This window comes from Camelus ferus, chromosome 24, assembly GCF_009834535.1.
Source record: "Camelus ferus isolate YT-003-E chromosome 24, BCGSAC_Cfer_1.0, whole genome shotgun sequence".
Lineage (NCBI taxonomy): Eukaryota > Metazoa > Chordata > Mammalia > Artiodactyla > Camelidae > Camelus > Camelus ferus.
Genome location: NC_045719.1, coordinates 14,999,259 through 15,012,928, shown reverse-complemented (window position 1 = coordinate 15,012,928; position 13,670 = coordinate 14,999,259). Strand labels below are relative to the sequence as shown.

Here is a 13,670-nt window from a genome sequence, read left to right as displayed (position 1 = left end):
CTTTAGCTGTGGGAGAATAAGCTACCAGGGATCACTTTGCTAGCTGTCCATGCCCAGTGCTGGCATGGCGAAGGCAGAGAGCAGTGGGAAAAATGTGTTCTCTCCTTTTTTTAAAATAAAGGAGAGCCCAGACCCCTGGGTCAGTGTGCCCTTGACCACCAGGTTACATGCCTGCGTGTACGTATCCAGGCACATTTTCAAATTTCTTCCCAGTTAAGAAGAAAGCCATGCCTCCTTCAATCCAGTGCCCCTTTCTAATCACTGCCTCCCCCTTCCCTCCCAGCCAGTATTCTTTTTTTTTTTCCTTAATTGAAGTACTGTCAGTTATAATGTGTCCATTTCTGGTATACAGCACATGTTCTTTTTCATTAAGGGTTATTACAAGATATGGAACATAGTTTCCTGTGCTACAGAGAAGAAACTTTTTTCAAATGTTTTTTTGTATATAGTCCAACCAGTATTCTTGAAAAGAGTGGTGTGTCCTCGCTAACCCACCCTCACCTCCTGCTCTGGTTTTGGGTCCCTGGAATCTGCTTCCTTGGTGGGATCCGCGGGGACCAGCTGGCTGGCTCACATCTCCCGACCCGCCCTGACTCCCTGCCGCCCTGCCGTCTTCCCTCGCCGCTCCCCTAAGCCATCCTCCCCACCGCTCGCTTCTCTGACACTGCTGGAGCCTGTTCTGGGCTCTGAGTGGTGGATGCGGTCCCGTGTGTGTCTCCTCCGTGGCCTCCTCCTCTGCCCGCCCCTTCGGGGCTCTTCCCTTCTCATCGGGGATCTCAGTGCCGCCACGACTTCAGGCTCTGTCAGCAGAACATCAAGCCCAGACTTTCTCCAACACTGGACTCCTTGGTCTCTCCCAAGCGCTGTTCTTCCTTCTCAGTTTCTATCTGATAAACGGCACCAGGATTTATCTCATCCTCTAAGCCCCCAGACCAGGGGTAATCCTGGTGGACTTTTCATGCCCACGTACCGTTTGTCCACTCATAATTCCTTCTCTCTGGAGACTGTCTCAGTATAATTTCCTGTGGATTTGTTCTCCTCCTGCCACTTCAAATAAACTCTTGCTGTTCCCACTGACCCTCGCCCCAACTTCTGTTATTCCATGACCGACTTTCATCTCACTCCCGTGTTTGTCCCCTTCCCTCCCAGCTAATGCCAGGAGCTACTCTTTCTCGCCTCTTCTACACAACACCAGCTCCATGAACACGCGATAGGCGCTCAGCATCTGACTGAACAAATCAGAAGCGAGGGGAATTCATGTCGTATGTAGGAAAAGGGAAAGCGAAGGCCATGTTCTTCAGACTTTCAGGGGCAGTGGAAACTAGATGATCCCAGCCATTGGCCCCCAGGACAGAGACGTTTTACAGCCTAATTCAAACTCCCACTATTCAATTAAGTCAGCGTGTCAGATGGCAGTCACTTGAGTACGCCTCCCTAAGAATATGTCTCATAGACTGAAGTGACAGTTCCAGAAAGAGCAGAACTCACCCACTTCGGGGGGAGGGTATAGCTCAAGTGGTAGAGCACATGCTTAGCACGCATGAGGTCCTGGGTTCAATCCCCAGTACCTCCATTAAAAATAAATTTAAAAACCTAATTACCCCCCGCCAAAAAAAAATAATACAAAAATAAATAAAACATTAAAAAAAGAACTCACCACTTCACCTCCAGCTGGCTTTCCTGTTAGCCTGGGTTAGCAGTCAGCTGTGTGAACACTGAGGAGAGGTGTCTTACTCCTGGGTAGCCATCGAATCTTGTCTTTGATAAGACTGAGTCATTGAGCAATTCTTTAGAAAAGAGGAAGGCTTGTGACGGGAAAGGATGAGAGTGTTGTGCTGGAGGTAAACCCACTGGAAAGGAAGGCTTTAGACCGGAGAACCGCTCGTGAAGCCAGGTGCTGGGTTCGGAAGGGAGTCCGCGTGCCCTGCTGCCCTCTGAATCCGTGCTGTGATCACTGACCCTGTCATAACCCAAGCTACTCATCACAAGAAATTACCTTCCAGTAGCCCAGGGTCGCCCATCGTCTGTGATGGGTGGTAACACCGACCTCAGAACTGGATGCCATCCCCTGACTTAGCACCAGCCCTGGAGGCTGATTCCTGATAGTCCAGGAGCCCCGCCCTCCCTGCGCTGCCAGTTGAAGTTCAGTCTTGAAGGCTGCACTGGGGAGGAAGAGAAGGGCATCCTCGTTTAGAACAGCCGTTACCCGGGGCGGGGTACTGACAGCGAAGCCACGACAGTGCCCGGTTCAGAACTACCATCATCTCTTTCACTCTGACGCTGCGTCATGTGCAGCAGCGGCAGACTTGACGGTGGTCGTAGGTACCAGGTCTGCTGGCCCCTTTGCTCTTCTCAAGTGACACCAATATGAGGACGCATGCAGCCCAAATAACTTATCCTAACAGTTTCCACATAAAAATATAAAAGGCATTCTTATGGCATGTGTTTAAAAATAAAAGTGCCTTTTCATTGTATTTTTTGGTTTAACCTCTGATAACCTCCACCCGGCATTCTGTGTGACCTGTTTGAGCCAGAGAGGACAGCTCCCCAAGCTCTGCCACCCCCAGGGCACTGATAACAATGAGGGCAGTCCCTAGCATTTCTACTTTCGGGCTACTTGAATATACATGAGAGTAAGTGAATTTCTGCCTTGTGTTAGCAGAGTTCAGAGCAGTGGCAGGTATACCAGTGGCTACTTCTGATGCTCCCAAACCCGACCCTGTAACGTTCAGGGCTGGGCTTTGGGAACCGACGGTTAAGAGGGGAACGGGCAGTAAGAACTAAAACCAAGAAAGACACGAGAAAGCACAAGATGTGTTCAGGTGACACTGAATCTGCCCCCATCGGATGGACCTGTGTGTTCATATAGAGGAGTGATGGGAGAAAGAACTAGAAAGATGGAATAAAATGGAATAACTCTAGCTGGAAGTCACTGGAAAGACTGCAGCGGGCCTCAGCCGGAGGCAGGAGAGGCTGGACTTCAGCCAGTAGTCAGAGGGGCCACTGGGGGTGGGGAGTAACGTGATGAAAGCCGCATGCTGAGACGTTTAGAAGGAATGTGCTGAAAACATAGCAACTTTAAAAAGTGAAACTGAATGTGAGGGAAAACTGGAAATAAGGCGATTGGCCATCCAGTATGTAAATTGCCTTTTATTGTCACATAACGTTTCTTTCAAGCCACAGCTCCGTTTCTCTGGGATAGAAATGTCCCAGGATGAATCGGGTCAGGAAGCAAAGAAAAGTGGAATGAGTAGAAGGGTGTAAGAGACAGGAAGTCAGGTGGCCCAGTAAACCCTCATGATGGGTAACTTCCAAATCCCAAAATGTGTAATTTTCTCCCTAAAATGCAGTGAACTATGGCTGCATTTGAGCAGCCACACATCTGCGGCAGCCGGTTGACAGGAACACGCGGAGAGGAGTCAGCAGGGCCATGGGCTGCGCTCACCACCAGGGCTGCCCTCACGCACCTGCCTCGTGGAACACAGGCTCTTTGCTTACAGCTGAATCCTTGTCGTGGGCAGGGTCCCTTTGAAGTCGGTTTCTGTTTTACTCTTGACTACCTTTTCTCCAAAAGGGGTTTCAAATAAGCCTAGTTCTTTGCCCTTCAAGTCCCACCCAAACTGCCCTCTCATCACAACGGAAGGAAACCTTTCTCCGGCCTTATATTAGCATCTCCTCAGTGACCGCATCCCATCTCCTAAGAGCTCTCGCTCACGCTCACACACACACACATACAGACACACACACCTGTGTTCTTTATCTCCTTTCAGGAGTCATGTGGCCACCTCAGATGCTTCCCATATTTCAAACGCTATTTGGAGTTTGCTGGAAACACTCCCAGTCACAGAGCTCACCTCCCTGGTCCCTGTGACCTACACATGCTGCTTTTTACTGCTCTTCCTCACTCACCTTCTCTTACACGGGAAACCTTTGGGGAAGCTCTTTAGGACCGGCCAGCTATGGGAGGAGGAGGCAGAACCAGCTGTCGTTGACCTTGAGTCCCTGGGGTTATTAAGAAGAGGAAGAAACGACTTCCCAGAGGTCACATTCAACTACAAGTGGCTGCTTTTCTGTGTTCCGAGACCTGGGTCAGCCAGTGGTCCTAACCTGAAATGCATGTTGTAATCGACATTTCAGCCTATTATAGCTGACATTTGGGTAAGCAGTCCCTAGTAAAATGTCGTATTTAATAACTAGTTCTGAAATTTAGAAATTCCTAAATCAAATCCAGTCTTAACCCTGTTTTCCTAACCCTGTTTTCCTTGTGCTCCACTCTAATCCAATATTGAGAAGTGACTGTTTATTTTTAAAGTTGAAAAGTTAACCGACAGACTCCTCATCTTCTCACGTTTTCCATGATTCCTGTTACTCTGAGCATAAACAGAACCAAGCACATCTATAAAAGTTACACCCATCCATCCTGGATTCTATAGACAGTCCCTGAGAAAGCAAAGAAACACGGTTGGCTTCTGACAATTCCCTGACAAGACACAATATGTGACTTACTTGGTAACCACTATATACTCCCAAAAGCCAAGGAGTGGAGTGACCCAGCCAGGACTTTTCAGTGTCTTGGTTGGTTCTCAGCTTCTTAAGAAAAGAAGACCCCAAAGTAGGGCAGGAGTCCCCTTTGGCCCGCTTACAAGCCCCTGTCTTCTTCATCCAAACCTCATCTACTCCGCCGCCACCACCATCTTTTAAAAAGCTCAAAAGGGGGAAAGCCTGCAGCTGTTGGAGAGGAAAACCTGCTGCTCTGAATATTTTGTTTTATCCTCAAGAGCTGCTCCAGATGAAAAACTCTGATCCAGCGCGTCACAGTAACCGGGGCGGTGGGTCCTCTGGGCGGGAGCATTGCCCCCCAGCCCCAGGAAGAAATGCAGTTGGTGAGACTTTCAATTGCTTCCATTTCGCTTAGAAGTGGGGTTTGCTGGGTCACCTAGGGTCACATGACTTTTAACATCTGGTCTCTGGAAAGTGAATCCGGCCTGGGAAGCCAGTTAGAGGCCAGGTGTGCAGCCGTTGAGACAGAAAGGTATTGAAGGCAAAGGTGAAAAAATAGGTGAGAACACAGTCTAAAAGCGGGCGAGGGTATTTTTGACAAAGTCAGAATTGGCTCTGTTTTTCCTTATGTATTTAAGGATAGGCTAGCTGAACCAAGTATAAACTGCCCCCTGCTGTCTGACACAGAGAACTACATTAAAATGTCCGCTTCATTAAAAAGAACCCTATTCTGAACGCCTGCCACGAATGGAAAACAAGCTGGGGTGATGGCAGACTGAGGACGTCACAGGTCACCTGTCTCCTCCCCGGTGTGAAGATAAAGGATGAGAGAGGTGGAGGCAGCCTCACATAAGGACTTTTTTGGATTTGGAGAGCTGCCTCGTTGCACCATCTGCCGCCTGGTTTCTCAAACTGCAGTCGTTGACTGGCAGCATCCGCACCACCCAGTAGCTTGTTAGAACTGCAGAATCTCAGGCTCCACCCTGGGTCTGCTGAGTCAGAACCTGCCTGTAACAAGATCCCCAGGGAATTCGTGTGCACATTTACCTGTGAGAAGCCCTGAACCTGACTTCAGAAGGAGCGTTTACACTAGAGAAGGTCCACCATTCCCTAAGGTTTACATCAAATCGAATTCAGTTTGAACAATGAAAAAACACACCTCCCCCAGAGAATGTAATCCTCTTATTAAGACCATGATTGCTTACGCCCTCATTTTCCTTGTTTCCTACCTCCTCAGCGTGTCACTGACTCCTCACCGTACTGTCACATTACTTGTACATTTCAGCGGCAATTGCACAAACATCTTCTTTGAAAATCGCTCTGCCCCAGCACATCCGTGGCGGGTTTCATCTCTGGCAGCCTCGTGTTTCCTATCGTCCTTGTTTGCGCAGGTCTTCTCTCCCCTCTCCCCACCCCTGCTGGTGTCGCTGTAGGAGTAGCCACTTGACCCTCCAGGAGGGAGCTGGCCCCCGTGCGGTGTCCGTGTGTTGCTAACCCCGAGTGTTCTTTTCTGCGCCAGGTCAGGGAAGAATGCCGGCTCCTGAACGCCCCACCTGTTCCGCCCCGAAGCGCAAAGCCTCTGTCCACCAGCCCCTCCGTCCCTCCTCGCACAGCCAAGCCGGCGCGGCAGCAGACTCGCTCTCCCAGCCCCACCTTGTCCTACTATTCTTCAGGGCTGCACGACATGTAAGTCCTACCGCCAGAGCCCAGGTCACCACGGTTCCTCTTATCAGCCAGGTCCCCAGTTCTTGAGAACAGTGTCCAGGAGCCGTCACGTAGGCAGGGTGGTAGAAGAGGAAATTTTCTTTAAAAAAAAACAAAAAAAAAAACTTTTTTTTTAAATAATTTTACTGGAAGAGCTTGATGTGTCCCTGTTGGTTTTGAGCTAGGATGGAAGCACCAGTGACCTAGGAAGATGCAGAATCTGAGGAATTCAGCAGTCAAGGCTAGCATCTGGTTCTCTCCACTTTGGCGTCATGCAAGCAGATAGCACCTTCAAGGAGGAAGTGGAATTGCAGGGGTCCTGTGGGCTCTCACACTGAGTTTCCACCCAGTGCCAGGATCCCTTCCTGACCATCACTGTCAGGCAGTCTTCTGCTTCTGTCTGGGTCCTTCCATTGCCGTGAGCTCATTCCATGGTTGGCACACGCCAATAACTGTTTTTAGAAATCTTTCATTACATCCAGTTGAAATCTATCTCCTTGTAACTTTCAGCTATTTCTTATGTCTAGAAAAGCAAACATAGGTCTACCCCGCTTCTCTTGGCCAGACTGTGAAAACGCGAGGTCAGCTAGAATGTAAGTCTTCTCTTCTCCAAAAGGGACAGCCTCAGTTCCACCAGCTATCCCTCCGTCACCCACCTCTGAGCACACTCCGTGGTCTCTGTTGCTCTTAAGATGCGGCCGCAGAGCTGAATTCACTACTCCGCGTATGATCATGACAGGTCAAAGTAGCTCTCCTTCACGTGTCCTTGTGTTCCCTGGACAGTTAAATCTTTATGCTGATGTTACGTAATTGTACAGAAACCAAGGCAAGCATAATTATTGTATTCAAAGCATTTCTTCCAGCCTCAGACTCTTGGCTGGTAATAGGGTCATCAGTGGCAGTAATGTAGTCCCGTCACTGCAGCGAGACACCATTTACTGCTGTCACTCCACCCTTGCCGGCTGCAGACATCACTCCTCATCCCCTGCGCCTGTTGGTGATAAGCCCAAACAGGGCTTAAGAATTTGCTGTTCAGGGAAAGGCAGAGAGGGTATAGCTCAACTGGCAGGGTGCATGCTTAGCATGCATCGAGGTTCTCGGCTCGATCCCCGGTACCTTCGTCAAGTTAATAAGTTAAACCTAATTACCTCCTAAAATAGATTTTTTTTCTTGTCTTAAAGATCCAGGCACCCACTAACAATGATGTTCTTGTTCGTTAAATTTATGTTGTTCCTATTTGCCATCTCTGCTGTAGCATGTTTAAACACTGTGTTCATAACTATAATTACCTATTGAGATTTTATGTTTTCACTCATCTCCCTTTCTGTGTTTTGCTTTTGAGCAGCGTTACTAAAAGTGACACGAGCCCCCCCGAAAGTGCTCCCGTTTCCTGCTACCCGTGTCACCGAGTGAAGGGGGATTCCAGGGACCCGAAGTCCCCGTTTGGAAGTCCGTCTGCGGAAGCGCTCTCGTCGCGCCTGTCGTGGCCCAACCATTACTCGGGGGCATCGGAGACCCAGACCAGAAGCGACTTCCTGCTGGAGCCCAGCAGGAGTTACAGTTACCCGCGGCAGAAGACGCCAGGCACACCAAAGAGAAACTGCCCAGCGCCCTTCGGGCTGGACGGCTGCGAGCTGGGGGCCAGCCCGCCCCGCGCCGCCACCGCCGCCGCCGCCGCCGCCGAGCGCAGCGGCAGCGTCCCGGGCTGCCCCAAGTCGGCCAGCTACTCCCTGGGGAGCACGGACGAGCAGACTGCCGCCGCCGGCCGGGCCAAGCAGAGCGTCTCCTGCCCTGCCTTACCCCCCAGGGCCCCGAAGCCGGTGGAAGAGAGAGCCGCCTCCGAACCTTGTCCTTTGCCTCTGAAAATCGATGGTGCTGAGGAAGAGCCCCAGTCTGGGTCCCCGGACCTCTCTGAGGACCCCTGCTTTGTCCCAAGGGGCCTGCAGGACCTCTTCTCCGTCTCCTACCCCTTCTCCTCCCCGCTGCACCTCCAGCTGGCCCCGCGGTCCTGCGGCGACGGCTCCCCGTGGCAGCCGCCCGCCGACCTGTCGGGACTGTCCATCGAGGAAGTGGCCAAGTCCCTGCGCTTCATCGGCTTGTCCGAAGACGTCATTTCCTTCTTCGTCACCGAAAAGATTGATGGGAATCTGCTGGTTCAGCTCACGGAAGAAATCCTCTCGGAGGATTTCAAACTGAGCAAACTGCAGGTGAAGAAAATCATGCAATTCATTAACGGCTGGAGGCCCAAAATATAGCCAAATCACCCCGGCTAGCAGTGAACAAAACTGAAAAGTGTGCGCGCTAGAGGGGGCGGACTGGGACCCAGGTTCCTGTTTTTTGCACTAAAAACCTTCTCTGTAAATAGGGATAAGAGAAAACTCTTACTATGCAGATTAACGTTTTTGAATGGTGAACAGGCTATTTTGTACATCAATAAAAATGCTGTACAGAACACTTACTTAGAGGTGTGCCTTGTACGTCACTCAACACTCAACAGCTGCTAAAAGACAAAAGGCATGTTCAGAGAAATAATTCTTACCCAAGAAAGTTTATGCGAGAAGGTGATATTTATTTACAAAATAGCCAAAGCTGAATGACATCAGAATCTTTAAAACAAACAAAAACAAAAAACAAAAAAACAACCACTTTTGAACAATTCCCTCCTTTGGGAGAATCGTCTTTAGATTATTAACTCTCTCCTGTGCTCTGTTGTTTGGATTGCTCAAATGCTAATGTTTGACTCTTGTGCCTGAAAATGTTAGTGATATGAAATGACACTTCAATGTTATGTGCTCAGTGGGGATCTTTTTATCAAAAGACATCTTCCAAAAGTCATGTGCTGGTAGAGGATCTGTGACGTCCTTAGAAATAATACAGATCATGACCATAATAATTTACCTGTAACTGCTGCTAATTTTATTAAGCAGAGAAAAAAACAGAATATATACATGTATGTATATATCTATACACAATACAAACGTATATGTTTTAAACATCATTATGGGTCTGATATTTTAGGTAACATCTGTTCACTTTCAAATATCCATTGAGGTTTGGGGCTGGTAATTAACTAAGCTGACTCTTTTAGGAAGCGTGGACAGAATGATTCCAAAGATTCTCATAACCCTGTCCCTCGGAGCGCAGTTTTTCAGACTTTGTCATGGCAAACTTGGAACAAATCAGTACAGAGTCTGTAGTGAAGAATTAAATTTGATTTTAAACCTATTACAGGCTGAGTTTTGCATAGAATATCCCCATGCCGATGTCTGGGGAAATGACAGTTTCTCCCAAGTGATAATTCTCCTCTGGTTTAAGGGTCTTATTCTCCTGGTATCTGATGGTGAGGGGTCTGGAGAGCGGTTCTCAGAGCCTGTTAGGTGTTCACAACGTGCTTGGTGCTTCAGGAGAGCTCAGAAATCAGATGCACCCTCTTCTGTTACTAGCTGTGCTACATCTGTTGAGCAATTTTTAAAGTATCAATGGGAGTACTTGTTTAGTTCATAAACCTTTTCCTCCCTCTCTTCCAAAGAAAATACATGAATACTATACTTCATTCCAAGAATCCCAGGACCCAGTCTGACAGTTTTTGCCAAACATGATTAAATATTCCAAAATATAATAGCATCAACATTGTTCTTGACTTTTTAAAGGAATATAAATCTTAGACAAGTTTTAGTTCTCTGAGCAGGGTATCACCCATAGCCTTGCCTCCCCCTGCGGAGTCTGTCCCCACAATCCGGATGTACAGACAGCCAACCAGGTGTCAGCATGACTTGCAGGACTGACCCGTAGGTTATTATCTGTCCTTCCTGCTCACCAAAATAAATACCCAAATGTAAAGACAAGAACCACCAGTCTAGTTTTGCAGACCTGTTCGGTATGGCTTCATTTCTCAGCATTAAAGATATTTTTAATCCAGGTCATTGTTTAGAATTCAGGTGAATTGATACCTATTCTCATTTTCCATCTTAAATCTCTTTTTTTAAAGGCATTTTCCCCCAACGTATCTCCAAAAATGTAAATACTATACTCTAGGTTAGAAGTGCCCCCATAAACAGAGTACCCCATAAAACTTGTCCAAGTCGGGTACCTCTTCAAAAGTAACTGACAGATCTATGGAGAAGCTTCTGGTACTGGACTCCATGACTCGCATGCTAGGAAAGCATCCTTCTATGTGAGGGGCAACTCCCTTAGTAAAGTTAACCTCTCAGAACTTTCCTTTAAAATAAAAACAGATATGGTTGAAAAGTTGCAAGGTTTCTTTGGCGAAACTTTGCTGAATCCAGTTATGAATACTTAGCCCTTGAGCACAATTCTCAAATTCCAGAGAGGAACAGGGTTGGCTTGAGTTTCCTATCAAGGTTGCCCCACATAAACAGCTGATTACTTTTATCTTTTTTCGTTTCGCTTTTTCTTTCATAAGAACTTGACACAAGGTCGTTTCTATTTTTTGTCTTGGCGTATGGATGTTGGGTTTATATTGGTGGCAGTGTGGGGACTCCTGAGGACAAGGACTATGGCCTTTCATTCACGTGCTCAGAATTTACTGAGCACCTTCTTTGCGCTGGGCACTAAGCTGGTACAACTTGCCAGTGCTGGAAAAAAAGACAGTTCCTCTTGGAACTCATAATGTTTATATTTTAAATCACAGTTGTTGAGACTGGGGATGTGTAAGAGAGACGTGAAATCTTCTGGGCAGTTGGATGTTAAGTCGGAGAGTTAAGTGTGGACTTTCAGGAATCCACAGACGAAGAAATAGTATCCTCTATTAAAGGGATAAAAGAAACACCATAGACCATTAAAACTTGGAAAGTGTCAGAAGCAGGAAATATCTTTTAACGCCCAGTGGCTAGTGTTCTTTTTTACTGATTGGAATTTTTTAAATTGGTAATAAATATCTTCTGGCATGTCTAAAGTCACACTGCACCCTGATCGATAGAGCAGGCGTAGTCAGAGAATCATGACGAGAAACACCAAATGGGGAGAGAGGGAACAGCCTTTCCCTTCTGAGAGCTGTGATTTTGCAGCAAAAAGTGGTGGATAGAGATCCCCGCAGGCAGAACCTTTTCTAACCAACCAGGCCATCTGGCAGCTTCCCTGCAGTCTGTGTACTGACCCCTGTGCTTGGGGGAAAGTGTCCAAACAGGACTTTTCTGGGTCCTTAAGTTCACGGCTAAAACCATGATGACCCCCATCAGAAAAAATCAGCAATAAACCAAACCAAGCAGCTGAAATGTAAAACGTGGGCCTGACTCACATTGGGAGCGAGAACTCAAACACTCAGATCAATTCCTTTTCAGAATCTCGTGAACGCCTGCAAGTTCTCTCTTTTAAGTTGAGCCGCTCAACTTTATGAACTGTGAAATTTACATTTAGACGCTTTGAACCCACATACACCATTCAAGCTTACGAAGTTGCAGCGAGCTGCCCATTCGACTAAATTGCAGTGTTTATTCTTGTCTCATGTAGAAATGAAACGACAATCTTACGGGGAAATATTATGACTGTCCATTCCAACTGTTTTCCAACATGTGTGTAAACGCCCTCTGCTCACATTCCAGAACCACCTACACATCGTCCACACAGCTCCTCCAGACGTTCAGCGGGGTGGGGTGGGGGGGGTGGATCAACTGAGGGTCCTTCATTTTTCCAAACAGTTTGTGTAATGCATCGCTGCTCATCATGCCTAAAGAGTGTGAAATTAACGTTTTGAATAATAAACTGGAAAATGAGACAGTTCTCCCAAGACCCTTGGGAACTGTTAAAAGAAAATTCCAACTTCAGTCCACCAGAAAAGTGAAGTGTGCTGTTGGGCACACAAGACCTTCAAAAACTATGACCATTATATCAATTCCCACTCTTTTTCTAGCAGCAGGAAGGCACCAAGCTGCTAGGGCTAAGAAAAGTAAAATGCCCAGGATGCCAATGATGGACAGTAAGACTGTTATACTGTGGGCTTGTAACATGGTGGAATTCTTACAGCCACTTCTCATTGAATCACATCATTTCGTCTTCAAAACATGGTGTTTTAAAATGTGTCTCATTGTGAAAGCCAGAAACAAAGGGTAAACGTGATTCCTTTTAAAACTAGGTAACAAATATCTTCTGTCATTTTGCTGCTCTGTCGAATTTTTAGGCTATGAATTTTGTAATGAGCTTATCAGAGGACGAATTTCCTTCGTTTACAATCTCATGTCATAGGGCTCGGATCACCTCTCAGCTATAAACCCCTTCTCCCGCTTTCATATGAAGTTCCGTTTAAAATATTGTTTAAGCTAAGCCTAGAAATTGAACTCACGTAATCAAACATTTGGGAGTTTTCCTCAACTTCTATAAAGGTGGTATATTCTTTTCCAAGGATTTTGTAACCATCTTTACGGTCTCTTCGCTTGGAAAACTGGGGTGGTTCACTACCAGTTAACAGTTGCATTATTTCCAGAGCATTATCCATGGGCCCACTGTGTACCTCAAGATAAACATGGTATGTTATGTCTAAAAATAAAACTGTTGATTTAAATGGCTCTGAAATGTCTATAAATAAAATGTTAAAAATTGCTCTTCTTGTAATCATTCCTCAGTGAGTAGGACCTAGTGCAGAGTTTTCTAGACCTTTTCTTTCCCATCCTCATGAAGAAGAAAATTTGTCTGAAGGACTGTGAAGACTGCAAAGCCACTCCATATTAACAAGAGAGTGAAGACCATGGCTATCACAAATGGAAGAAACTGGCATCCAGGTCACCTGATGGCATTCAAAGAGAATCTAGTGCCTGTGTGGTCAGCAGTTAGGACGAGAGGCAAATAGAGATGGACTATAGGTGAGCTTTAAAAAATTATATTAAGGGGAGGAGGGATAAATTACAAACTTGGGATTAAGAGATACACACTATTATATATAAAATAGATAAACAACAAGGACCTACTGTACAGCACAGGGAACTATAGTCAATATCTTGTAATAACTTATGATGGGAAAGAATCTGAAGGTATATATATAACTGAATCAGTTTGTTGTACGTCTGAAACTAACAATGTAAATCAACTACAATTAAATTTTTTTAATTTTAAATAATTACATGTGTTTGTATAGAGAAAAGAAAGATAACAGAAATTTGTATCTCTTTGGCTTATGTATAGTTTAATTGATGTAATTACAGTTAGCGTAACAGTGAGCAGAAGTGGCCGGGGGCACTAGAGCAAGCCACAAGCAAGCGTTCAGCACACTGCAGCAGCCACCTGTAAGTTTTACAGAGACATTGGCAAGTGGAGGTTCGTTAAGAGAGCTTTTATTGTATTCAAAATAGCATGAAATTGTTTCAAACCATCTTACTGAGGGCTTTGGGGGAGGGTTGAAGGGCTGGCTTATGTCTTCACTGTTATATCTTCAAAAGTAATGCTACTTGGGGTGCTACTGAGTGACCCTACGAATGCCATCAGGTTCCTGGTGGCCATCAGCCTTTGTGCCATCA

At 46.5% G+C, this 13,670-nt stretch overlaps 1 protein-coding gene across 1 annotated transcript in view; it reads left to right on the top strand.

The window, feature by feature from the left end:
• GAREM1 (GRB2 associated regulator of MAPK1 subtype 1) overlaps positions 1-12,758 on the top strand; it is a 168,100-nt gene extending 155,342 nt beyond the window's left edge. The window contains 2 exon segments of the mRNA XM_032467181.1: positions 6,020-6,186; positions 7,550-12,758. Of these exon segments, the coding sequence (XP_032323072.1) occupies positions 6,020-6,186; positions 7,550-8,459 (1,077 nt within the window). The 3' untranslated portion in view covers positions 8,460-12,758.
• The last annotated feature ends 912 nt before the right edge of the window (positions 12,759-13,670 follow it).